Source organism: Eutrigla gurnardus, assembly GCF_963514095.1.
Source record: "Eutrigla gurnardus genome assembly, chromosome: 9".
NCBI lineage: Eukaryota > Metazoa > Chordata > Actinopteri > Perciformes > Triglidae > Eutrigla > Eutrigla gurnardus.
The window spans coordinates 28,793,148-28,820,272 of record NC_139923.1 but is presented as its reverse complement, the minus strand read 5'-3'; the positions used below and the strand labels follow the sequence as shown (position 1 = coordinate 28,820,272).

The window sequence follows — 27,125 nt, the reverse complement described above, 5'->3', positions numbered from 1 at the left end:
TACATGCTCTGAATTTCAGATTTAACACCTTTCATGTGAGTTTAATCAGCTTCTTAATGGTGTTACTGACACATCCTGGTGTGTGATGTTTACTGCTCATTATAGAGAACTAAGATCCTAACATTACGTTCAAAATGCATTGAGTCGGTTTCCTCAGGTCTCTGTTTGCAGCTCGCTGGTCTGACTCCCCTGAACAGCTCCATTACAAAGAGAAATGCTGACCACTGATCTGTAATAGGCTTTTTTCTGTAAGGAGGGTAATCATTGTGCCGACAATAAGCCCCCGTGGGGTGTGTTGGCTCCAGAGGGGCAGCTTTCCTCCCGGACCTGCTGAGTCGACTTCTAACGATCACTTTCAAAAGCAAATAACAGTTAGGATTTTGGAAAGAACGAAGGGTAACGATTTCCACTATTAAGGAGGCAAATGTCTAAATCTGTTTGACTGTCTGAAGCACTTCTAAGGAAGTAAACTACTCTTTTAAGAGTTTTGTATTATAGTATTAATTATGATGATATTATGAGGTCTAATAATAACAATTAAGCATCTTTGTCAACTGTATAATTTTCAATCCGCCCATAAATCCAGGCGCTGCTCTCTCTGTGATGCTGTATTGATGTGATGTGTTGTAGTGACCAGCAGTCGCCACCAGAGGTGTCTATAGTGGAAAATCAGTCTTTCCATCTTGTGTTGCCTTAAAAAGCTGATAGTTTATAGTCCGGATTCAAGTTTTGCTTAAGTTTTCTTTTGGGGGAAAAAAAAGATGCAAATGTGGCATAGAGTCACCTTCCTTTTAATAAATTCTTCTTTTGCACATACAAGATTGTGTCCCGCGTATTCCATGTTTCAGACTTATATTCAGGAACACAAATCAGATTTAGGTTTTACCCTCAATTGTGTTAAATAACTGCAGAGATGGAGCGTCACACAGCTGTACAGACAGTAACAGAGCTGAACAAGCCTCCAGCCTCATACAGGGACAAGAAGAGGCCCCGTGTTGATGGATGCCTTACAGTGGCCTCTGAACTACTCATCACTTACCTTATCCACACACACACACACACACACACACACACACACACACACACACACACACACACACACACACACACACACACACACACTTCAAGACCTTTATTCTACATCCAAGCACTTTTCAAACCTTGAAAGCACCACACTAAAATTCAAGGGTTTTCAAGGATTTCCAGCCCCCGTAGGAACCCTGTTTTTCCTTCAGCGTTCAAACCAGCAGGTGAAAATGAGAAGGTGCTCACCAGGTGCTGCGAGAGCTGTGGCTTCCTGTGTTTCAGGATCTGGTCAAACACCTGCACCTGATGCCGAACCCTGATTGGACGAGACATGACGGTTCGGTTTAGTGTAGTTCTGCCAGACAGCAGCAAATCCAAAGGAAAAATAAGTTATACAAGTTATAAGTTATATAAGTAAAAGTTATAGAACGATTTTCTGTTTCAGGGAGCAATTTGAGCATCAGAGTTGGAATTTAAAACATTAGACAAGTGTTCTTTGTTGAATCTAGTGATGCTTTCAGTGAGTTTTAAAGTTGGATAATTGTTAAAACTCTTGCTGGTTTCTCAACATTACCAAACTTTAGCTGTGCTGCTTTTTATGCTGGTTATTAAACCAAAGGAGTTAAAACAGGACGTGACAACCAACAGCATATATCAGAGATCACCCTCTTTGTCTGAACCCTGACGTACAAGTGAACAGGTAAATAATGAAACCACACCTGGAGGCTGATTACCAGAACTGATAGCAACCCAAAAGAGTGTGCAGCGTAAACACATCCACATTCAGGCTCCTACATTAAAGCTGCTTCAAGTCATCCTGCAGTTTCTCCTGATTTATGAGGATAAAGATTCCAGCAGCGATACTTTAGTTTGCTTTGACCTTTCCAGCACCCTCCTCCTGTTCTGTGCAAAGATAATATTTCTTTCCACGGTCGAGGAGAATTTACAGCGTGGTCCATTTCTTGATAAATAGCATCACAAAGCACCTTAACAAATGTGGTAACAAAATGCACACTTTTCTGATTTTCCCTTATGTATGCACATACAAAGCCCACCGAATCTATATATATCTATATCTGCATTTAAGCCCATTCCTACTTTGTGAGGCTGAGGTCAAACAGTTCAGACAGATATTTGGGTTTGTCCAACAAGGCGGTCAGAGCCCAGAACGCCTCCTCCTCTCCCAACTGCATCAGCAGCACCGCAGCGATGTAAGACATGCCTGTGAGAGAGAGAGACACACACACACACACACACACACACACACACACACACACACACACAGACACACACAGACACACACACACACACACACACACACAGACACACACAGACACACACACACACACACACACACACACACAGACACACACACAGACACACACACAGACACACACACACACACACACACACACACACACTATAAATATTATTAATATTTGTCATAGGATTGCATACATTTGGCAAACATGTCAAATATTGATTGTATTCAGGTTCAAGATGTTTTTCATCCAGACTCTACATGCTTTCAAAATAAAATCTGTGTGAAAACTGTCGAAAGCAATCAAAAGACCGAGAAAAGTTTCTGGGCCAAACCAAATATTTAAAAAAATAAAATAGTTAAATTAAAATAACGTAATTGGTAAATAAAAACAGATTCATATACATAAAAACACATGTATTATTATTTGTAATGTGTAATAAATAATATGAAAAAGATGTGTTTCGTTTCACTGACTTCCTGAGCAGATGATGCTCTTTATATGAATAGTCCTCTGCTGCCACCAAGTGTTCACATTTTGAACTGCATGTTTCTTCATTTATGCTGAAGTGAGAATAAAAGCTTGAAACTTTCTTACTTCTGTGCACCAGTCTTTCCAGGATTCCTACACCTTTTCCAAAGTCAAATTCAAGCACTTTTCAAGCATTCAAGGTGCATTTCCAGTCTTTTCCCCCCTTCCAGCTGTGGTAAACTCCATATTTGTACCAATCCAATGGTCAGTATTCAGTCTACTTATTATGTCACTTGTTCATCACATTAAATGAGATGTTATTGTCCTCTAAACAACCAACATGATGTTTGGAGACAGCTTTTTACAGAAGTTACCTTGGCTGTATCCGACCTGCGGGCAGTATTTGGCGTACGCAATGAGGACCCTGAAGAGTTTGGCCTGACCCTCGATGGCTTCTGGACTGTCCCCCATCAGAGAGCGGTGGGTCGGGAAGGAGCGTTCTGTGGACCATGAACTGTTAATGAAAGCAGGGGTAATGATCAGGGTTTAAACACCAACATCCCCCCGCCGGAGCTCACGTAGGTCCAGGGCGATCTGTCTGAACAGCGTGATGTCGTCTACAGAGTATTTGGGCTCCGGGGAGCCGGAAGGGGGCTGCTGGTTCAGGTCCAAGTCGTTCTGGGTCTCGCTCAGGGTGGTGATGGCCGACAGGATGCCGTACTCACTGACCCCCAGGTCCACCAGGGGGCCTCGCACCTCTAACAAGCACTTCTGTAGGAGGAAGCCCCAAACATGGATGAATCAGAACGTGTCTATGAATGAATGAGCAGGTTTGGTCAGACAGCAGAGTGTAGTTAAACTACAGTCAAGTCACAGGCGGCCTGAAGCACTGAGTACCACACCTGGTAGTTGAAGTCGCTGGTTTCTCTCAGACCGTCGATGGCGAGGAGACACTTCCACACTCGACCACGCAGACTCGGAGGAACGCCCATCCGGATGAAGCGCTCGATCTGAAAACACGGCGAGCAGAAAAACAAGGCTTACACACAGAGGTGGGTTATTATTAACGGTGTATGTTTGTGGTCGTGAGGAGGTCGTACCTGACTCCTGCAGATGAAGCTGGCTCCGTTCCAGTAGCTCAGCAGCTCACACAGCTCTTTGACCCTCACGGGGGGAAGCAGGGGGAAGCTGGAGAGACAACATGGTGGACATTCATCACCGGGATTTCACTACCGACATCATTCAGCTGCTCCAAAACGTCAGGGTTAACAATCCAGAGTCAGACACCTGAAATAACTAACGAGAGACCAGGGTCCACCGATTATCCCAGCCTATATCCAGCATTTATTCTGCTTATCGGCTTATTTGGCTGAAATAATTTCATTTAAAAAATGCTCTTCTTTTTGTCACAACTCTCTGACCTTTATTTTATTTATTTGTTTGTTAAAGTTGCTGATAACACAAATAAAACACCATCTGCACAAGAAACAACCCCAAAAACACTTTTCCCCCACTTTGATGTGCTCATAAAAAAAGCGTCTAATAAAAGTGATTTGCATCGAGTATAAACAGTTGACACATTAAAAAGACTGAAAATGGTTGATTTACAAAGAGCGGTGACACTGTTTACGCAAAAAAAATGTCATATTACTAGTACTGTAAATATTACTACTACTGTTAATATTACTAGAACGGTTCATATTTGTGTTGTAACATTACACTTTTAATAAAATTGTATTGAAAAGGTTCTGTCAATTAAAAATATGCTTTAAGGAATTGACACAAAGTTTTATTCTAATTATTATTGTTTTTTCTACTTCAGACAAATATCGGTTTCTAATATCGTCTCCTGGATCAGTGATAATTGGTATCGGCTCTGAAGAAGAAACATTTAAATTACTGCTAATTAGCTAAAATCTGAGCATCCGTTCTAAATGGATCTATTTCTCACCAAAGTGGTGAATTAAAGTGGGAACAAAACGTTGTGTTTAATGTTTGTAAACCATGTTGGTCCCAGTTAAGTTAGGTTAATTACGTCACACGTTGCAGAATGTTAGACATTTTCAAACAGCTGACGTCACTGACATTGTCAGTAACCGTTAATCGATGAAAGAGCGAACAAAGGAGCGTTGATTTAACTTTTCCCGGGGATGCTAACTCAACGCTAACTAGCGGTTAGCTTAACTTTAACGGAGTTTTCCGGCTAACGTTAGCCCCCCTCCGCCCCCCGCCGCACCTGTAGTCGTGACACCGGTGGTGAACTTTCTGCTCCTTCCGTTTACCGACAGCGAAGCCGAACTCGTCGAAACGCGGGTTCTCGCCGCGCCGTCGGACCGTGGAGCTCCTCCGGCTCGCGTTGCTGCCGCTCCGCCGCCGCATCGTTAAAACCGCCGGTGTTTCAACGCGCTTCCGCCGCTTTTCAAACAGAAGAAACCACAGCAGCAGCCCCGCTACTACGACACTGCTGTCAAACTCAACGGTCACACTGGCCACGCCCCCTTCGCTACGTCACCGCCAACTGAAAAGGGGCGGGGTGACACAGAGAGACAAAGCAGCGGGTTTACTGGATTTCTGTCAATTTACAGATTATTATTAAGACAATTATTATTTAGACAAAGGAAACAGCGTCTTTATGGAACACTATGTTTAGATTGTGTCTGTATTTCTGTCCTGTTACTAATATAAATACGTTTCTAAGGAAAATAGAAACAAAAAAAAAACGTTTTTTGTCACATTGGTCATATCAGTTATATATATAATTCATTAATATGCTTGATACTATAATACTAATTCATACTTATCATTTCTCTTTATGAAAGCAGCTTCTTTATCCCAAGTCTGTTTATATTACTTATTATTATTACTTGTTATTTTAACAAATTATTTATTTATACACGCCATTCTCACTTTTTTTGTACACTATGTTGAGAATGTCTGCAACATTTGGATTTTTTTATATACATAACAAGTAATACAAAATGTGTATATTCTTATAATTTCTCATCCTGAATGCAGCTTGTTTATCCCAAGTCTGTTTTTATTAGTGTTATGTTTATGAACTATTTATTTATTATATATACATAACCATGCTTACGGGGGTTTTTGTACACTATGTTGAGTTTATGTCTGCAATATCTGTATTTGGATATCGTTTCTCATCTAAATATATTTCTGTGAAGAAAAGACAACTGTCACATCGTGGTCATATCAACTACAATAACAAAACTGCCATTTTAATCATTTATATAGTAAGAGTATTAAGAATTAGTATTAATTGGACACAGACTAGTCAACCAATAGAAGGAAGGAAACAAGTAAAATGTATGACTACATAGGATACTCTCTACATCTGCCATTACAAATGATGACATCATCACTCCTGTCGACGCATACATAACGCAGACTTTGGAACGTGTCAGCTCCTTATTACAGTGCCTTATGCTTCATCACCGATGACGACGCTCCTCATCACTGCTCTGAGTTTAACACGGTAATCGTCTCCTCACATCTCATTTAAATCTTCCTTCACCTTTCAGATTCTAAAGACATCCCAAACTCCAGGCTTCCACAGCGTAGTCCACAAACCAACAGGTGACGATGACCGTCGGCTTCTTATATCGTGTGTGGTCAAACTTAACGGAAGCTTTAAATTAAGAGCATTAAAAACAGGACTTTAATCCAATGTACACCATGTGTTGCTCTATACTATTAATCAACTTCATAAAGATGTATTTTATAGTACGCTTGGTTCTTCAAATGGAAAGGAAGGAAGCTTTAAAGTGACAACACTTGTTATTTATTGTGGAGTATGAAGCCTACATGTTGTATGAAATGCCTTTTAGTTGGACTTGATCTATAATGTGTAGAAGGGTTACAGTTGTTTGTGTTGAAGCATTCACAAAGAACTGAACGCTGATAAAAGCAACTGATGTCAGATACGTTTTCTCCTCTAATCGCCGGTGGCCTGGTCGTTGCGGCGCATCTCCACCTTGTAGACGGTCTGGTAGCCGTCGTCCCAGGCGTACAGCTGCTTGTCTCCGGCGTGGTAGTGGATGCTGCTGTGGCTGGTGTAGCGCTTTGGGAAGAACATGACGGGACTCTCCTCGCTGCAGGGGAATGTGGAATCACACAATCACATACAAACCTGTGTGTGCTTTATTCAGGTTCTCCACTTTCTCCAAGCACTTCCAGGTGCATTTCCATGCTTTTCCAGCCCCTTCCAGCTGTGGTAAACTCCATATTTGTACCAATCCAATGGTCAGTATTCAGTCTACTTATTATGTCACTTGTTCATCACATTAAATGAGATGTTATTGTCCTCTAAACAACCAACATGATGTTTGGAGACAGCTTTTTACAGAAGGACCACAAATGAAAGGAAAACTAATTCCACTAACAGATCCACAGAAATATAATCACCAACTATTTTCATCATCTGTTCATCATCAAAAGTCATTTTTCATAAAGAAATGTCAGAAAATGCTGTTTTCAGTCCCTCAGATATGGAGATCTTCTTTTCTCTTTCTATCATAGATGTCATCACATACAACACACATTTCAAGACCTTTAGTCTAAATCCAAATTTAGTCACTTTTCAAACCTGGAAAACACCACACTAAAATTCAAGTGTTTCCAAGGGTTTCCAGCCCCTGTACAACCCTGTTGTGTGTGTGTCTGTGTGTGTCTGTGTGTGATCAAACCTGTGGATGGTGTCGTGGATGTCGTACAGACACTGAATGGTGGACCGACCCCCGTAGCGGGTGTTGTAGACCACATAGAGGGTCCCACATATGAGGAAGGCCCCCTCGGCGTCCCGGCTTCGACACGGCGTGTCCCAGGTGTACTCCACGGACAAACTGGCTGCGGCGACAAACAGAGTGTTGGGTCTCTACACCTGTACAGCATGTGACCAGGTGTGGTGCTCTCTACCTTTGTCCAGCTTGGTGATGACCAGGTTCCCTCCGTACTCGGGGTCGGCGTGGATGGCCCAGAGGCCCAGTTCATCCACGGCCAGGTCCAGGTAGGTGTTGGGGTTGAGGTGGTAGACTGGTAGACGCCCCGCCCCCGGCAGCAGTGTGCTGTCCACCATCGTACCGTTCACCAGGTCCACCTTCACGCCACGGGAACACACGGGTTTTAAACAACATTACACTACATTTTTACATTTATAGTTTATTCTGGTTCCTCCAGCTGAGGTGAACCAGCCCACGTGGGTCTTGCTGGATCCAGTAAATCCAGCTTGCTGAAATCCACGAGCACCTCTGGATGATGTCATGATGATGTCATGAACCCAGACAGGACGGGGTCTGGGTTCCTGGTGGATCTGGGACTTCAACATATACAAACTGAAGGCAAACTCACACAAGAACAAGAACAAGACCAGGATCACTAAAGCAAACAGGATTCCTCCGTTAACTTTGAATGTTTGTAAAAACAACGAGTTTTCTTGATACCATCTTGTTCTATACAATTAGATTTTATATTACCCGTTGTACTGTTTTTAAAACATACTTTCCCCCAGTAAACTTTCTGCTCCAAAACACTTGAAAGTATTCTGAGAAAAGTGAGCTCATCTTACAGGAACAAAGTTGTTTACTTTGGCATTGTTACCTCACTGACCTCACTGACAGGAAATAAACGATCTGAAGTCACTCAGCCAAAAGCAAAAGCACTGCAGTTTTACTGCAACGCTGTTCCCAAATCAGTCAATTGCAGTCAGGAACTGATCCCAGTAACCGAAGCCAACGTGACCCTTCAACGTAACGAACAAACTGTTCCTGTTTTACAAATGCCTCGACGGCTGCTTCACACACCTTCAGGATCTGGTTGGGGGTGTCTGCCTTGTGGTAGTAGAGGAACCCGTTGTAGACCACCTGACCCGTCCCCTGCCAGTGGAAAGGCAGCGTCAGCACCCTGACCGGCGGCGTGGCGGTCCTCTCGGTGAAGCTGTGCAGAGAAACGTACTCCAGCAGCGTGTTGTTACGAAGGCCACTCAGCATGTAGACCTGAAAGAGAACTCAGCTTTCAATTGAAAGGGTGTAGTTATCTCCTCCACTCTAATGCTGTTTTACTGTTTAATTCAATAAAAGTGTAGTTTGATTCTATACTTATGTAAAATGTTCATGTCTTTGATACTTAAGTATTTATCTGGCCGAGGAAAGCACTTTGAATTGCTTTGTGAATCAATGGTGCTATAAAAATAAACGGGCCAAAATGCATCGATCGTGTTGAAACTTCACTTTGTGAATTCATTGCCTTATATTTAGGCAACTAAAACAGTTTGTTGGGTTCAGGAAAAGATCGTTAAGCAACTTGGTTTCACCCAGCAGCAACCTCTGAAAAGTGAAGCCAACGCTGAAGTGCCTCATCAATTATGGTCCATTTAGAGTCCAACAGAGCAGAAAGCAGGGGATGCTTTAGGGGGCGGGGCTTAGCTGCGCTACCACGCTACTTTAGGGGGCGGGGCTTAGCTGCGCTACCACGCTACTAATGCTAGTTAGCTACTCAGAGGACTTGAACAGACCTTAGCTGATCCCTCAGACGGGTCCTTGAACCAGGAACCAAAGGTGTCTCCTGCCTGCTTCACAATCTTGAGAGACTTGATTTGACTCAGTGCCGTTCTGCAGTCTGGGGACGTCGAAGAGAAGAGCCTGAATTCATGTGTACACTACTCTTATGTACACACACACACACACACACACACACACACACTTCCTACCATTGTCCACGATGATCTTGGCCTTCTTTTGCTGCAGGTCCAGCTCGGCAGCCTGTATCTGTTGTTCCAGCAGAGCCTCTTCTATCTCGATGTCCATCTGAGCGGGAATCTTGTTTTCCAGATACTCCAGCTCTCTCTCCACGCGGTCCACACGTGAAGACATACCGTCCACCTGGCTCCTCACCTCTGATCTAGATCAGGCATAAAGAGGCCAAGTCCCAGTCTCATGTTCTACTGTCAGGATATAGTGACAGTTTGAGCATATGAAGAAATAATGTGTGCTTCATTATTTAAAGACAGGCCTACCTGAGAACACTGAGCGTGGACAGGTAACCCCGGATTTCAGAGGAGAGGTCGTAGGTCTTCTGGGTGAAGCTCGCAGTCTTCTGCTCACATTGATTCAGACGCTCCTGAACACAGAATTAATACAAAAACACAGGAGAGAAACAGAAGACATTATTCCTTAAATCTTACTCAAAAGAAAAAGAAAAAAGGATTCAGGGAAATCCATTTGCAGAAATGGAATATTCACAACTACGTTCTTCCATAAGTGTATTATCACCTTTCTGCAGTAGCCCAGAACCTATTAAAGATATATTTCATATACGTTTGTACCCATAATTACAGAGCTGTAGAGGAGCAAAAAGTACATTTGTGCAGTATCCAGGAGCTTGAAACACAAAAAGTCAAGCACCATCAAAGTGTCCTTAAGCAGACAGTATTTGAATAGATGTACTTACGTTCATACTCCTGACATCACTGTGAAATAAGTACATCATAGTTCATGACGTCACTACAGATCTGACTAACACACACAGAGATCTGCTGAATCAGCCAAACAACCCGTAACAGGAAGACATTCTCAAATCTAGAGAATATAGAGGATGACGGAACATTTGGCAGCCAGATGATCAGAGCAACAGTTCACACGATGACCTATTTTCAGTTTGTACTACGATAGGAGAGCTGAACATTTGAGTTATCGTCTCCTGATGGCTTCAGGCACCTGACGTACCTCCATCTGAGACAGTCTCCTCTCCAGGTACTGGATTATGAAGGTGTCCTGGGAGGAACCCTGGCTCTGGACTGAACCCACAGTCAGACAGACACACAGGAGGAGGACAGGAACCGCTCTGACCGACATGACAAGCACCTCTCTTAACAAGGCACGGCTAAAAACACGTTTGTGTGGGCGAAAAGCCTCGTCAAGTAGAATGACACCCACTTCCTGTAGTCTTTAGTGCAACCCACTAAAAACGGGGAGATCAAGATCACTCCATGTGGGTTCAGTCACAGGTTAAAAGTCTGCGTGTTGAAAGAAATCCTTAATGATCCTTTAAAAGGCTGAATATTTCTCTTTTCCTCTTCCTGCTGTGCTCAGTCAGCGTTTCAGTCCTGTTAAGAGAGTTGCAGCTCCAGAACTTTCTGTCCTGTTCCTCCAGTGGATTTGGATCCAAGTGAACCTCACCCATGAACTGTCTCCTCCCAGTGCCTCCCCTTCTCCCCCCCACCCTCCCCTCTCTTGTGTGCTTGAGGTATGAGAGAACCAAAAAGTGTGTGTGAGAGAGAGAAGCAGAAGAAGCAGAGACCTGGCCGTTCGATTCAAGTGTTTTAGTGTAATAATCTCCAGATGGTCCACTGACACGTCCTCAGTTCTCACAGAGCTGGAGGCCAATAAAGGCTAATAATATTTAAAACTGGGGGAATTTCTTATCTTGCAGGACACGAGGGTGTTTCCCCTGGCAGGATTACAGGCTTTATTTTGACAATACATGATCCGCTCACAAAGCAAATATTACACAGCTGCCTTGTCATTTCTTTGCTCCTAATTCTAGACTACAACGATAAAATACATGCTATTATCTTATATCACCGTAATCTCCCAGAGTAATGCTTGTTTTGACCGGGGGGAGGCTGCGGGCGTGATGAGTCACAATAAGACATAACGTAAATAACTGAACATTTTTGAGAGTTTCTGGTCTTATTGGCGTCCACAGATGATATTCTGAGTGATTCAGGTCCAAAACGTTGTCACTGCCATTATGGATAATTCCTGGTTGGCTGCTGCTGCTTGGATCTCCATCTGGTGCGTTTTAGAGCCACCTGGGTCTGTTTTTTTTGTTATGACAGACAACATCTGGTTGTCAGCTTCCAACAGTGAACTGGATCTGGTGCTGATTAAACAGAGCATTATTCTTTGAGCAGCAATGTGTGAACAAGACGAGGTTAACAGAGGATAAGACGCCGACATGCTAACAAAGCTACATATATTACATCTCGTCATGTTTCTTACTGTTTTATCTTTTGTCAGGCCTCTGATTAATACAAGGTCTCTACCACAAGATGGCGCCACATTTCAACAAGTACACTACTGCATACTGAGGTCATTTGGAGCCTTCAAAGACAGACATAAATATATTGCAAACCTATTAAATAAAACTACAGTCAGTAATGTTGAGGAACCAGAAAGAGGAAGCAAGATTTCAAAAGTCTAGTGTTGCCGATTCTTTTCTAATGAAGGAATCTTCCACCACCAGCTACAAAACACTGGCAGACCTCCTTCCAAAGTAGGAATACGATCAACATAAGAAAAAAATACAGAATTTTTATTGTCTGGATAATCGTAAACACCATCAAGTGAAAGAGTTTGATTATAAAAATGCAAGAATTATCATGTAATTAAAAAAAAAACTTCCATTAAGGTAAGGGATGGGATGATATAACATTTTGATCACATATCAGGATAAAAAACACTCACAATAACTGAAAAATAGAGCCTGATTTAAACAAATCCAGGACAAAAAAAATATTATGCAGGGAGATTTTGTGAAAAATAAGATCTTCCTTATGAGAGCACCATAAAACCCTTAGTTTCAGTGTGTAGTACCCGTGGAAAGGTAAGTTAAGGATTTAAGGTGATCATATTACTCAAACCACCACTTTATAATCTTTTCCAGCTGCACACCACACACACATGTGGGCACACACACACGCACACACCAACTACACAATGAGATGTAACCTCATGAAAGATTCATACTATTTGTGGAAGAGATCTATAAAATATCCATAGAGTCTCAGCAAGACATCCCGAATGGGTTCACTTTCAATACTGACATGAGTAATCCCAGCAGCGGTGTGTGTGTGTGTGTGTGTGTGTGTGTGTGTGTGTGTGCGTGTAATATGATTACCTGCCTGCTCGTATTTAATGTATTCCTGTATGTTTTTCTCTCTCTCTCTGCATGGCTGTTTCTGAATGCACTGTTGCTTAGTGGCCAAGGTTCCACACGTTGACATGTTCTTTGTGTCCATATGTGCTTGTGAATGTGGATGTGCACGTACGTACACGTGCGTATGACCATTAAAATGCATTAATGTGTGTATGTGATTGAATGCTTTTGTGTGGGTTTGACTGATTGAGCGAGCGATGTCAACTTCCCGCCATACCTGGGAATCGCTCATCTTCCCTGACCTTTCCTGCCTGTCTTTGTTTTTGGCAGATGATGAGGTTTTAATCTCAGTCAATGCAAACAGGGTCGGCCCAATGACAGCCGGCTGTGTGGAGGACAAAAGTGAAGGAAATAAAAGACATGTCCACCGTCTCACGCTCAATCACACAATCACTTGTCCTCTTTTGTCCTTTGAGAAAGAAAAATCGAAACTGAAGGGGAGAAATGTATATTCTATATTACTTGGTTTCATGACCTTGTTTTACATTCATTCGACAGACTAGGAGACTTTATATCACTAGAGAAGCAAACTCACACCCCTTCCAGTTGTGTTATATCATCTATTAATAGATAATATTAATTATCTAAAAATGTATTATTTAATATAATGTTGGGGCAAAATAAGAGGTTTACAGCAAAACAAGAACATAGCAGTCTACTGACCTTTCACAAAATCCAACAAAATTGTGTTTACACAGAGGAAATAGATCAAAGTCCATGTAACCTTCTTGTGTTATTATATTTTACCTTTAACCAACTTTAGGTTAACCATAAATACCTCAAAGCAAATGTCAAAAAGCACAACATGAATTGTTTAAAGTATTTTTAACGGACAATTAATAGACCCCTTTTTGTGTTGGAAACAGCGATGACGCAATTTGTGGGCGGAGTCAATGTGGTGGCAGGAAGTGACAGTTCTGTATCAAAATTTTAAAAAATGAATAAACATTTTCATCTTTTTTTTAGTTCGAAATAAATAAATAAAAGTAAACAGTTTAGCTATCTAACGTTATAACTCCATTGATCAACCGTAGCAACATTAGCGTGTTAGCTGTTTAGCGCTACTTCCGTTTACACGCTAATATTGATTTACACAGTTAAACCCGATAAAGGCTTTATCGATGCTGCGATGTGGCCAAAAGCTGGTGAAACCGTTTCTCTCTGATCGAGCTGAAAATAAATAAATAAAAGTTCAGTACTAACAGTAGCAGGGTTCAAGTCTCCGGTCCTGGCGGTCCAGCTCCGGGCGTAATGCGATCCAATGGCGGGGTGGTGATTGACCAAATATGGCACATCCTTCCGCTGACAGCTAGCTGGGCGAGCTAACTAGAAAGCTAACTACGCCCTAGCTAATGCGTAGACAAATTACTCCCACTTAACCCACACGGTTCTCTACTCTGTAGTTTATACATCGCCGTAACTCGCTAATTCCCGCTGTGCGCATGCTCCCGCCCTCCGGCCAATCATAAACCAGGAAAAGTGACAGTGACACATTCACGACCAATTACAGATGATAAAACTAGACCGGTAGGTTGTTCTCCATTTACACCGAAAGCGTTAACCAAATACGCTGCAAACAAACAATTTAAAGTGGCAGAGGATCTTTTTTTAAATGTGAAACACATGTTTATAGCAACTAACATACATTTACTCTAAACAAAATAGTTATTCCATAAGGTATATTACATAATATATACTGTTTATATCATGCAATGTTAATATGTATTACTGTTTATTGTGTAATGTTCTAATATTTGGACAAATTATATGTATTTTGATGCTTTGGAAACGTTGTTACCAAAACTTTCATGCCAATAAAGCCCAATTTAATTTAATTTAATATTCTGAGCAAATCAATATTTAACTAGTTATAAGAATATCTAAATTGCCATATGATGCACCAGTATTTCAGTATTTTCTTTCAATAAACGTACAGTACTGTATAGTACATGACAGTGGTATCTTCTCACCGAGCTCTTCTGCAAGCAGGCAAATAACCACATTTACGAAAATGGCAACTATATTGCTTCAACGTTTCCTATCAGCCTTCCTTATCAACATTCCCATCATACCTTGTGTTTAGCATGCTGACAGAGGGGCTAAGTCCCGCCCCTTCCTTTGACCCCCATCGGACCTTATTTAGGAATAAATCAACTGCGAGAGAAAAACACTTTTATACCAAATTTTGTTACATAAAAGATGTTTGTCAATTTAAAAGATCATTTTTGTAATTTTTTTCCAAAATAAGATCCTGTGGTGGTCCACTGGAAAGGGGGCGGGACTTAGTCTCTCTATAAATGATGTCATCTTTCCCGTTAGAGACGGCTACATGTACAATATCTGCTGAGTGCCGATGTGGCCTCTTGTTCCTCGTGTTGTTTCACAATTGCTCTCTGACCTTTACTCTCTGCCCCCCCCCCCACTCGTTCACTCCATCTGTCTCTCTCTCACTCTGCAGGTCACTGGACTTCCTGTGGCTCTGGTCTTAAAAGTTTAATTACCAGGATGCTCCCTGGTGCAGCGAGCCAAGGTGAATGCCAAGCCAACCCCAGGTATAGACGTTAATTAGGTTCAATTCAAGTACAATTCAAGTACAATCCACTGCAGCTACTCTACTGTGGAACGTTCCGAATATAATGCAATTTTAAAAAATGTACAAAAGATATCCATCCATCCATTGTCTACTGCTTATCCTGTATTCAGGGTCGCGGGGGGGCTGGAGCTGTGTACAAAAGATATATCTTTGAAAAGTACAGAAATGAGGACGGGTCATGTAAATCTCATAGATGTTAATGGTGCTTGTTGTTTGTTTCTTGATTGGAGTAGATTTGTCTGTTTATTTTATTTTGCATTTGTTAATGTTGAAGAATGGGGGTACTTGACAAACCTAGACTTCTTCAAATATGTATTATGTTGAAATTGTTTTTTTTATTTTATTATATTATTTTATTATATATATATATATATATATATATATATATGAAGAGTGAATTTGACTGTGGACACACACATATACAACTCCATAAGAATACTAATGTTGCTCCATGTCTGCTGGGTATGTACAGTTGCCTCTTATTGCTAAATGTAAGTTCAGAATCCGTCAGTGTGGCTTGTTGATCTGCCGGCAATGTGATCAAGAAAATAAATTACTGCAGATTCATGTGTGTGTTTGCCTCAAGAATTTTCAGGTAATAAAAAAAAGAAGAAGAAGAAGAAGAGTGTTATGCAAAAGCTCCTTAAATCAAGAACAATTAGTGCCCAAGGCATTTTAACGGAATCATAAAAACACTCAGAAAGGAAATATAGTTCATGATGGGCAACGCAGTGAGAATGCACAAATTTAAAAAGAAGCCGTCAAAGGGAACATTCAGCTATGCCAGACACGTCCACAGAGTACATCACTGTTTTCTTGCTTGATTACTCATTACATTACTATGTTAAAAACCTGAATTCATGGTGAAAAAAATAAAAACGAAAGAAAATCTCACATTACAGCGTTGGGGATTTGCTGCCTGCGGAGCTGTCTGTGGTGCTGAAATGAAGTGACCTATACTTCACATTCAAAAGTAATTAATCATCGCACCATTGTGTTCTGGCCTGATATTTGCATACTTGTGGCCCCGCCCCCTGGGAACCTTTTCTACATCAACAAAGCTTTTTTGTCTTCTGCTGTTCAGATGTGTTTTCTTTACAGCAACATTCTTCTAAACTCTTTATGCTGTGTTGCTGAAATCACAAGGAATTCTGGGACATTGCAAGTGGTCCATGTTGGACAAAGACTGTATATAAGAAGAAGTGGATGTAACCGTGACATCACCATCTTGGGTTTGAACGTCACTATTGGTATTGGTTAGGGATGAGGTTGGGGATGGGTCGGGTTAGGGTTACTGCCTTTTTTTATTATGGCTGTATCTCCAGAACGGTAAGTCGTAGAGACTCGGTTGGAAGACTGGCGTGTTCAGAAGGGTCAAATTAGGGTAGACGCCACCCACTCCCGAGTCTTTACGACCATCTATTGCCGAGATATAAGCAAAAATGTGAAAATTGGGGTTAGTGTTAGGGTTGGGGTTGGGGTTGGGGTTAGGGGACATTAGATATGGTAGCCACATCTTCTAAAAACATGTTAGAAGGCACCAGAATGTGGGAAATTGCATCTACTTAATTCCCAAATTTTCTGGGGTAGGACCCCCAGACCCCCTCCCTAAACAGGACCCCCACATATCTAATACTGCTGACGCCCCTGCCTGCTAGCTATTAGATAGCATACCAGTTCTTGGCACTTCTGAATTGGCTTCACTTTACAGACTCAGAGGCTCACTGTTGCCAGATCATATTTCATGCCTATTTGTGTCCGTTAACTCATGTTTTTTAACACTTTCATTTACCGACCATACTTGCAGTGGAGTGGAGACGATTTATTTTGCAAACATGTCTTTTTCTGTCAGTTGATTCTTCTTTCCATTGTCCCTTTTGTAAGCGATGTTACAATGCCTCAGTGTTTCTCCGTCTCCAAACGCCAGTCAGCCTGAAGCAACACCTCCGGTCCCGGGGATCCACGAGAGCAGGCTCTAAAAGCACAGGAGACATCAGACGTGCATTAGGCATGGACAGGATTATGTCATATGGCTATTAATATTAGAAACCTTCGGCACGGCGCAGTGTGTCGGGAACAAGTCGTGCTGGAGGAAGTGGAACCTTAGAAATACCGTATCTGGGCGACAGTGACGTTTTGTTGTCTAAACCTGACATTTGTTTCGTTGCCTGAAGCTAATTGTGCACGGTATTCCTCGTGCCATTCCCACATCAGTGTTCCCACATCAGTGTTCCCACATCAGTGTTCCCAGATCAGTGTTCCCACATCAGTGTTCCCACATCAGTGTTCCCACATCAGTGTTTCCAGATCAGTGTTCCCACATCAGTGTTCCCAGATCAATGTTCCCAGATCAGTGTTCCCACATCAGTGTTCCCACATCAGTGTTCCCACATCAGTGTTTCCAGATCAGTGTTCCCACATCAGTGTTCCCAGATCAGTGTTCCCAGATCAGTGTTCCCACATCCGTGTTCCCACATCAGTGTTCCCACATCAGTGTTCCCAGATCAGTGTTCCCACATCAGTGTTCCCACATCAGTGTTCCCAGATCAGTGTTCCCACATCAGTGTTCCTACGTCAGTGTTCCCACATCAGTGTTTCCAGATCAATGTTTCCAGATCAGTGTTCCCAGATCAATGTTTCCAGATCAGTGTTCCCAGATCAGTGTTCCCACATCAGTGTTCCCAGATCAATGTTTCCAGATCAGTGTTCCCACATCAGTGTTCCCACATCCGTGTTCCCACATCCGTGTTCCCAGATCAATGTTCCCAGATCAGTGTTCCCACATCAGTGTTCCCACATCAGTGTTCCCACATCAGTGTTCCCACATCAGTGTTTCCAGATCAGTGTTCCCAGATCAATGTTTCCAGATCAGTGTTCCCACATCAGTGTTCCCAGATCAGTGTTCCCACATCAGTGTTCCTACGTCAGTGTTCCCACATCAGTCTTTCCAGATCAATGTTTCCAGATCAGTGTTCCCACATCAGTCTTTCCAGATCAGTGTTCCCACATCAGTGTTCCCAGATCAGTGTTCCCAGATCAGTGATGGACGAGAGGCTGAAACAGCACCGTGGTTCAGAGCCGAGACCAGGCGGCCAGGTTCATGTTACGAGTCGCTGTAGTTCTGCAGAACAATGAGATCCACTGTCTGTCCCGGCTCGTGATCAAGGACATGAGTTGCTATAGCGACTGCAGCGAGGTGTAGAGGTGTACAGGTGTACAGGTGAAGGAATGTAATGGTAAGGTCAGAACACTTCTGCAGACGCTGGTGTTGACGTAACACGGAGCTTTATTGGGCGACCTTTTCAGCACTTTCACGAACTGCAATGAAAAAAAAAACATTGTGAGACACAAGACACCTTCTTCCACCGAGGGAAATGTGAGCTCTGACAACTAATTGGGGATGGGAAGCTTCTTTTTTTCCTCACCTTGCAGAACACCGACTTGCATTCATTACACTGATTTTGTTCTGTAAGCCAAACATATTGCTCTGTGAATAAAACCTTCTTAAAAGCACACTGAACTAAGAGAAGTCAAGTTTATTTGTACATTTCACATTTCATTTCAGACACAAAAACACATTTTCTCATAGACTTCTATACAACCAGAGAGGAGTCGCCCCCTGGTGGCCAGCAGAGAGAAGTAGGACCATTTTCTCATAGACTTCTATACAACCAGAGAGGAGTCGCCCCCTGGTGGCCAGCAGAGAGAAGTAGGACCATTTTCTCATAGACTTCTATACAACCAGAGAGGAGTCGCCCCCTGGTGGCCAGCAGAGAGAAGTAGGACCATTTTCTCGTAGACTTCTATACAACCAGAGAGGAGTCGCCCCCTGGTGGCCAGCAGAGAAGTAGGACCATTTTCTCATAGACTTCTATACAATCAGAGAGGAGTCGCCCCCTGGTGGCCAGCAGAGAGAAGTAGGACCATTTTCTCATAGACTTCTATACAAGCAGAGAGGAGTCGCCCCCTGGTGGTCAGCAGAGAGAAGTAGGACCATTTTCTCATAGACTTCTATACAAGCAGAGAGGAGTCGCCCCCTGGTGGCCAGCAGAGAGAAGTAGGACCATTTTCTCATAGACTTCTATACAACCAGAGAGGAGCAGAGAGAATTCAGCTTTATGGTACTTCAGCCTTGGTTTCACTTTTCAGAACCGGAGGTCATAATTCTGACTGTAGTCTGGAGAGATGAGTGTATTTTGAGTTTTGGGGTCCAAAGTACTGATTCTAAAAAGTTGGTCCCCATGCAAGATGTTGAGCCGCTAGTCTGTTGGCCCGATTGGTCGGTTACGGTGTATAAATGGCCTGGACTGACTCTGCCTGAAGGCGTGGCTCCACAAAGGGTCCGCTATCTTCAGCCATGATCACAGCACTCCCAGTAAAGTGCTCCGTTCGGAGTCCGTCTCCACGGTGGATATGCAGGAAACCACACCCTGCTAATGAGCAAATGCTCTCACGGATGCAAGGACGAGCTGAACATACAATCAGCGGGGGAACGCGGCTCGCCGAAGTGTGCTGTGCATCCAGGTGGATCCGCTGATCCCCGCTGAGGGTTTCACCGGGGCTGTATCACAGAGCAGATGTTCTGTTAGTGTACGGGAGTGAAACTAACACCACAGAACTCAAAATCATTAATACACGACGATGAATTCTGTCTTTTCAAAGAAACACTCCTACATTAGAAGCTATGGGACTCTATTTCACGGGTGAGCTGCTTTCTAATCTCTAATCTGGTCTGATAAATGCATCCTCCTTGTATTCATGATTCCTTTTCGGTTCATGTTCACACATCAACCCCCTCTCACACCTCTGTACTGTATCAGAGATGCTATTTATCACCTCCATCTTCTATTTCATGAGGTTTGGTACTCTCCGGTAGAACAGAGACCTCTTGGCTCCATTCACACTGTTTAAAAAAGGAGGAATTCAATATTTAATAAATATGACCTGCACAACTTTCTTAAAAAGCAGCTCTGATGAAAGAACGTCTCTCAGAAGGAACGAGTATCGCCGGTCCATATGTTTGGGTGACACTGTGTATATCGTAGCCTTTTCTTCTAAAGATCTCGGTATCATTTATAACACATTATGCATAATGCATTTATAAGGCTTTATAGAAGTCCTTATACTAATCATGCAGGACACCTTATAACAATGTTTATAAAGTATTATAAGTGGAGGACATAATGTATTATAAGTTCAGCATCCATAACGCTTCATACCACCATGTGTTTGAAAGAAGAGTCCTGGATGTTACACAGCACCTTATAACTAACATCAGCCAGTTCTAAAGACACAGAGAACTGCTCCAACCAATCATAAGAGATTATACATTCTAAAGTCTGGTAGGTATAATGTGCTGTGTTACAACCAGGACTCGGATTCTTCTGTCAAACACGTGCCTATGATGCGTTATATACATGACCTTCATAGAAAAACTAAATCTCTTACTCAGCGTGACCCAGACCAGGATCCTCCCCCGTCCCCCAAAATGCACCTTTGAGGAGAAACACAGGAAGCACTTCCACGGAGGAAACACAGGTGCGTCCTCAGTGGAAGTCAACACATAAATCCTGCATCTCCACATGCAGGTAAGTGATATCGCTTAAGGCCGGTGCTGTGGAATCAGAGATTTCACATTTGGCAGCTTCCTCCCCCCCCCTCTCTCCTCTCGATTATGTTAATGCATATAAGCTCTTAAGATAACATAAGCATAATGGCATGTTCTGATTTTATTTGCATGGGGAAGCACTTACAGCTGAGCATAAAACAACATAAAGACATGAAAGTGGTCCCCGAAAGGAAGGAACACTGGGATTCTCAGACAGAAAGCAGCGTTTCCCTGTAATTCGTCCTGAATGCTCATAATGAGGATTGTTATGTAATACGCCAATGAGTCATTCTGGTGGTGTGTGTGTGTGTTAACGGAGGCAACCAATCTTAGGGTATTGGTGGCGTCTTAATTATGCTTGTCAGTTTCAACGCTCCCTGATGATGATGAGGAAGGACCTCTGCTGGTTGGAGAGATGTTGACCTCAACGATGAGGAAGAAACCTCACACTGTTTAGAAGATGAGAGGTTTAACATCAGTGGCAGGAAATATACTTAGTGTACACACTACCATACATACAGTATATATATGATACATTAAGTTGTATCTTAACAATGACATGTTAAGGGAGAGAAGAGGCTAAACTTAGTGAGGAACTCAGAAAAGATAAATGTAAAAAAGTGTAAAGTACGATGATACCAGCACCAATAACCCTCTGAGTAATACCATAGTCTGTATAAAAGAAGTAGATGTAGTCATTAATACCATTTTGAAACCTCAAGTTCAGCATTTTGTACGTTGCCAACTTGGATTTTTGCAACCAGTGAAAGGAAGTGACCATATTTGGACTGCGGAGGAGCGATCGGTGGATCTAACAAACACAATGCCTAACCTTGAGTTAGACGTGAGAGTTATATAGAACTCATCCTCCATACAGACATCATGAACGGGGATTTTTCTTTCAGGCTGTAAACACGTATTTGTGCTGTAAAGTCGTGAGTTTCAACCACAAGTGGCCATTTGAGGAACTGCAGCTTTGTCCCCACTGTGTTGGCTTCGTTTCTCAGCAGGTTGCTGCTCTGTTGTCGTTTGCTGATCAGTTCTGTGTGCATGTAGATCCTCACCAGTCCAACCTCATTATTCCCCATCACTCAAAGTGCATTATAGCCTAAAGACACACAGACCGGCAGGAGGAAGAGTTGGGGAGATTATGACGAAGTGCCGAGCTCGAGAGGAAGACAAAGACAGGAAGACGATGGGCCGAACAGACTCACAGATAATTCTATTGTACTTTGGCGAGATTCAAAGCAGATGTCTTGGTTCAGTCGGGCAGCGGCTAATAGGGAAATCTAATTCAAATCCTCACAGATTACATTATGAATTCACTCCAGGCCATAAAATAGAACCTTTCAATTCGCAGGGTGTGTTAGACGATGACGAGAATGTCCGGATGAGGCAACGCTTTTTACCAGAAACGCCAAAAATTATGAACTGAATTATTGAATTATGGATGATGAGGTAATTATTGCATATTCACAACACGATTACGGAAGAATGCAAAGAAAGCAGACCAGCAGACCAGCAGACCAGCAGACCAGTGGACCGGCGGTTCAGTGCAGCTTCTCACAAGAAGTCGTATGTACCAAGACTAATATACCAGTCATCACTCAGAGTCTAAACCGGAGACTGTCTGTGGTCCCCCAGAGGTCTAGATAGTAGCTCACATTAGTCCAGAGACCAGACCAGACTATGTGGAGGAACCAGAGACTGTCTGTGGTCCCCCAGAGGTCTAGATAGTAGCCCACATTAGTCCAGAGACCAGACCAGACTATGTGGAGGAACCAGAGACTGTCTGTGGTCCCCCAGAGGTCTAGATAGTAGCTCACATTAGTCCAGAGACCAGACCAGACTATGTGGAGGAACCAGAGACTGTCTGTGGTCCAAACAACAAGGTCTCTGCTGTATTTATGTCTAGATGACCTTATATGGAGTGTTGATGTAGCAGCTACAATGTTAGCGTAGCCTAGCACCATCAACCAGACTCCATTCAGAAAACCAGCGTTTTAACAGTAGTTATCTTGTGGTCTTGCAGACAGACCTAACAAAGCATGACTTTTCATCTGGGTAACGAGGAAACAAGTTCCAGCTTGTCGTCGTGCACCTCAATATGAAAACTAGCACGCTGAAGTGGAGCAGATTAAAGCTTTTGAAGATCCTCTTCACCGCTTTGTTTTCCGTTTTCTCTGTTTTTGTGTAGAACAGATACAAATGCCTTCAGCTGTTTAAAAGCTCTGCAGTGTGATCTTCATAGTAACCACACAGCTCTGGGCCGGTGTAATTTTAGAACAAAGCGTCGCTGTAAGAGGCGATGTGGAGGATTTTAAAGCAGAGATTGACAGCGGAGGCTCGGGAAGCCGAGGTAACTGTGTGTTTAACCACCGTCTTCTTCCTGTCCGGATCGCTGTCTGCCGGAGGTTTTTAGGGTCATAACAACGCTCTGATTTACGGGAGCTAATGGCTCATAATGTGCAACGACGGGACGCTACCAGCAGGATGACCGTCGTAAATATTCAGGATCGACCGCACACGACACCCGAGGGAAATATCAGAGCCGTAAACGGTAGACTCTTGTGGACAAACAAAGTTACGCTTATTCGGTGTTAATCACCGCAATGTTTCCTCGATGTGAAAGTTGGTGTAGCTCCGTGTTCATGAGCTCGTCTTCTTCTTCCTCCACCGTTACCGAAGGTGGTTCTGAATAACGAACTAGATCTACATCCCAGTGTGTCAAAGGCCTTTCTAGACTACGTCAAATTGTGTGAGTTCCACTTATACGACGACGTATTAGGGCCACTGTAGGAAAAAAAGAAAGAAGGGGCAATACTCCGAGTAAAAAAGTGGCAAATTTGCGAGTTTATTCTGATGCTAGCATCAATGCTAGCTAACTTTATTTATACGGGGCCAAATTGTCATCTTATGGGTGATCGGGGCGGTTGGGCTAAGATGCTAGTTGCTATGACTTGTTGTCATAGCAACAGCAAACCTAGCACCTTGTTTATATCGGCTAAAGAGAAAAAAAAGTTTATAAACTCGAAAATGTGCGAAAATCGGCTCCGTTTTTATTTTATTTTTTTACCTACAGTGGCCCTCATACGCCATCGTACACATAAGAGTTCTGCTAGGAAGTGCAGAACATTATTTAGCAGATTTGATTGGCCGGCTCTTCCTCGTTAAGGTATCGGCTCTTACATGTCTTGCAATGCAGCTGCCAGATGGACTTCATCGAGCATCGGGTCGCTCCTTCCTGAGGAAACCAGTCAATACATTGACCAGACACACAGTTCCCAGGTCAGTGTTACAGGAAAGCCAGCCACAGTAATCCTCCTGGTCAGCAGCGACGCATTCAATTATTAAAGGAACAGCAGAGGATCGGCTGCTCTCTTCAAACTGAGTCGAGACATGATGTGTTTTCTATTGGCTGTCAGACTTCCATCATTCTACAATCGGTTGTTACGGAGGATTTTCACTCTAAATGGACCAGAATGTACTAAATGAACATCATGCTGGATTGAAGAAGACTTGAAACTAGAGATTGAGACCATAAACTCATGTTTACAATGTTTACTGAGATAATACATCAAGAGAGAAGTAGGACCATTTTCTCATAGACTTCTATACAACCAGAGAGGAGTCGCCCCCTGGTGGCCAGCAGAGAGAAGTAGGACCATTTTTTCATAGACTTCTATACAACCAGAGAGGAGTCGCCCCCTGGTGGCCAGCAGGGAGAAGTAGGACCATTTTCTCATAGACTTCTATACAACCAGAGAGGAGTCGCCCCCTGGTGGCCAGCAGAGAGAAGGAGGACCATTTTCTCATAGACTTCTATACAACCAGAGAGGAGTCGCCCCCTGGTGGCCAGCAGAGAGAATGCAGCTTTATGGCAGCTCAGCCTTGGCTTCATGTTTCAGAACCAGGTTGCAGCTGAAACATAGATTTCTGCAGGATTGAGTCCTAACTGCATGGATTGTGATTATAAGTGTCTCTACAGAGAAATAAAATGTTTTCTTTAACACATCCACATCTTTCAAAAGCAGCTCAACATTCAGACGTGACAATCAAACTCAACGAACAGACGGGATAAGCAGAAGTTAAAGAACAACCTCTTATATCTTATTGTCATCATCTCAGACACATTATTCTATTATATCAGCACAGAAGAGAAGTGACCATGAACGGACCATAAAATCATGTGATTCCATGCCGGTGGAGACGTCAGACATTTAAAAGCAGAGCTGATGTTTGGTTTGATGCTGATAAACGCTGCAGACTGACTGATGGTTAGAAGAAGACGACTTCATCTCCATTGGTGAAACCAAATTATCTTTTTTCCCCTCAAACATCTTTCTCTCCGCTATCTCACATCCTGCTGTCAGACGCCTTCAAAGAGTCTCTTGTTTGTTCACATCGCCTCCTCTAAATACTCCACTGTGCTCCTCCTCCCCCGTCTCCCCTCCTTCCTGTCTTCCCTCCGTCCTGTCTTCCCTCACAGACGTGAAAACACACTGAAGAAAATCAGCAAATAAATAACATTTCCCTATGAAGGAGCTGACAAGGGTGCTGGTCAGTTCATTTAGCATGCAGATTGGACCTCACATGGGTTTCATTGCTTTGATTTATGTAATAATATAATATAATATCCACGGTCTTAAAGGGACAGTTCACACCATCAAACCTGTAGCACCATTGATCCATAGTGTTGGTGTTTTAAATGCAGATAGATCGGGGCCTCCAGCTAAGGTCGTGAAGTCAGAGGTGTTAAACGAATAGAAAAGCCAGCAGAAACATGAAACTGAGCGTTGTTAGCGGCGGGACGGTGAAACTCACGGTGATGTAGCCTCAGCTGGGTCTCTGTGTGGAAGCAGCTCTCAGAGAAGAGTTCAGCATCAACCGGTGTGGAGGCCGAACAGACGCCTCCTGTTCCTCCCGGCAGCTGGGCTGGCTCCCAGCCGGGCCCGGGCCTCCTAGATGATGCTAAATCCCAACACACACACACACACACACACACACACACACACACACACACACATCAACAGGCATCATCATGAGCAGCCTTTTCAATCAGTTAAGTGGAAGAGCAGGTTTATTGCACATAATGATGCTGTGTTAGTACACGCCCCGGTTTGTTTGTTTGCAGTAACATCTAAATAGTTGGAGCTGTGCAACAGTTAGAAAAGCAGCTGATCTCCGATCGCCTCTTAAGTCAAATCTGTTTTGAAACGGTGTGATCGAGTTTTAATCTCCAGGGCCGAACTTTATTCAGAGCTGTAGATGAATGGAATCTCCTCTGATGAATGTGAACAAACATCATCCAGAGGGTCTCGGTGGATTTCACCAAGCTGGATTCACCCAGGTGGGCTGGTTCACCACAGCTGGAGGAACCAGAGACAGAACCACCACTCTGAGTGATGGCTGGTATATTAGTGTGGGGCCTGACCGTCCCACTCCTTGGATGTTATGAGATTTTCTACCAATTGAACTCAAGTGATGGAATGTAATCTGGTTGTCATGGTTACCTGGAGCGGCACAGCGCTCACCTCTGACCTTTCACAACTCTGAGAACCGCTTTGCTCTGTCTCATCACACGGCTGCGTTTGACCCCGACAGTCTCACCGCTAACTTAATTATGTGAGCTAGAAAGAAGAAGAAGATGAAGAGGAGGCAGGATTGTTTATCTGGGTTTTTCTTTCTCCTCATCTATTTTTCGCTGTTCTTTTCATTCAGCATTCATAAACTGGATCTGAACAAGCTATGAAATTACAGTTCATGGCCCCGCCCCCTAAAGCATCCCCTGCTTTCTGGTCTGGTGGACTCTAAATGGACCATAATGTACTAAATGAACATCATGCTGGATTGAAGAAGACTTGAAACTAGAGATTGAGACCATAAACTCATGTTTACAATGTTTACTGAGATAATACATCAAGAGAGAAGTAGGACCATTTTCTCATAGACTTCTATACAACCAGAGAGGAGTCGCCCCCTGGTGGCCAGCAGAGAGAAGTAGGACCATTTTCTCATAGACTTCTATACAACCAGAGAGGAGTCGCCCCCTGGTGGCCAGCAGGGAGGATGACAGTGTAAGGACTTTCAGCGTTGGCTTCACTTTGCTGGTGGAAGCTTTAAATAAAGTGTTTAAGGGGTAAATGTGGTAGAAATGTTTCCTCATGAAAACAACCCATGAATATAAAACACGGCCAGCGGATACAACAAAGGCTTC

The 27,125-nt window shown here is 43.1% G+C and overlaps 2 protein-coding genes across 2 annotated transcripts in view; both read right to left on the bottom strand.

Annotated features, from left to right (window-relative positions):
* The window catches only part of LOC311018412 (uncharacterized protein), a 37,423-nt gene extending 32,172 nt beyond the window's left edge, over nucleotides 1-5,251 (bottom strand). Inside the window, exons 1-7 of the mRNA XM_084017372.1 lie at nucleotides 4,996-5,251; nucleotides 3,860-3,947; nucleotides 3,662-3,769; nucleotides 3,338-3,530; nucleotides 3,134-3,259; nucleotides 2,125-2,248; nucleotides 1,273-1,342 (exon numbers count right to left, since the gene is read on the bottom strand). Of these exons, the coding sequence (XP_083873498.1) occupies nucleotides 1,273-1,342; nucleotides 2,125-2,248; nucleotides 3,134-3,259; nucleotides 3,338-3,530; nucleotides 3,662-3,769; nucleotides 3,860-3,947; nucleotides 4,996-5,138 (852 nt within the window). The 5' untranslated portion in view covers nucleotides 5,139-5,251. The remainder of the gene's footprint in view (nucleotides 1-1,272; nucleotides 1,343-2,124; nucleotides 2,249-3,133; nucleotides 3,260-3,337; nucleotides 3,531-3,661; nucleotides 3,770-3,859; nucleotides 3,948-4,995) is intronic.
* Nucleotides 5,252-6,467: 1,216 nt separating this feature from the next.
* Nucleotides 6,468-10,918, bottom strand: olfml1 (olfactomedin-like 1). Its single transcript, XM_084017376.1, has 8 exons — nucleotides 10,493-10,918; nucleotides 9,784-9,887; nucleotides 9,478-9,668; nucleotides 9,283-9,386; nucleotides 8,573-8,764; nucleotides 7,689-7,869; nucleotides 7,460-7,619; nucleotides 6,468-6,865 (listed from the first exon to the last, which is right to left on the bottom strand). Exons 1-8 carry the CDS (start codon nucleotides 10,619-10,621, stop codon nucleotides 6,709-6,711), a joined length of 1,218 nt encoding a protein of 405 aa, XP_083873502.1. The 5' UTR covers nucleotides 10,622-10,918; the 3' UTR covers nucleotides 6,468-6,708.
* Nucleotides 10,919-27,125: the final 16,207 nt, after the last annotated feature.

What these genes read in the sequence shown, in the direction of transcription:
- olfml1 (XM_084017376.1), bottom strand. Translation starts at nt 10,621, where the DNA reads ATGTCGGTCAGAGCGGTTCCTGTCCTCCTCCTGTGTGTCTGTCTGACT. An exon ending in CCCCCAACCAGATCCTGAAG is followed by an intron (nt 7,870 to 8,572) that starts GTGTGTGAAGCA and finishes CGTGGCGTGAAG; the next exon opens with GTGGACCTGGTGAACGGTAC. An exon ending in ATCCACGACACCATCCACAG is followed by an intron (nt 6,866 to 7,459) that starts GTTTGATCACAC and finishes ATTCCCCTGCAG; the next exon opens with CGAGGAGAGTCCCGTCATGT.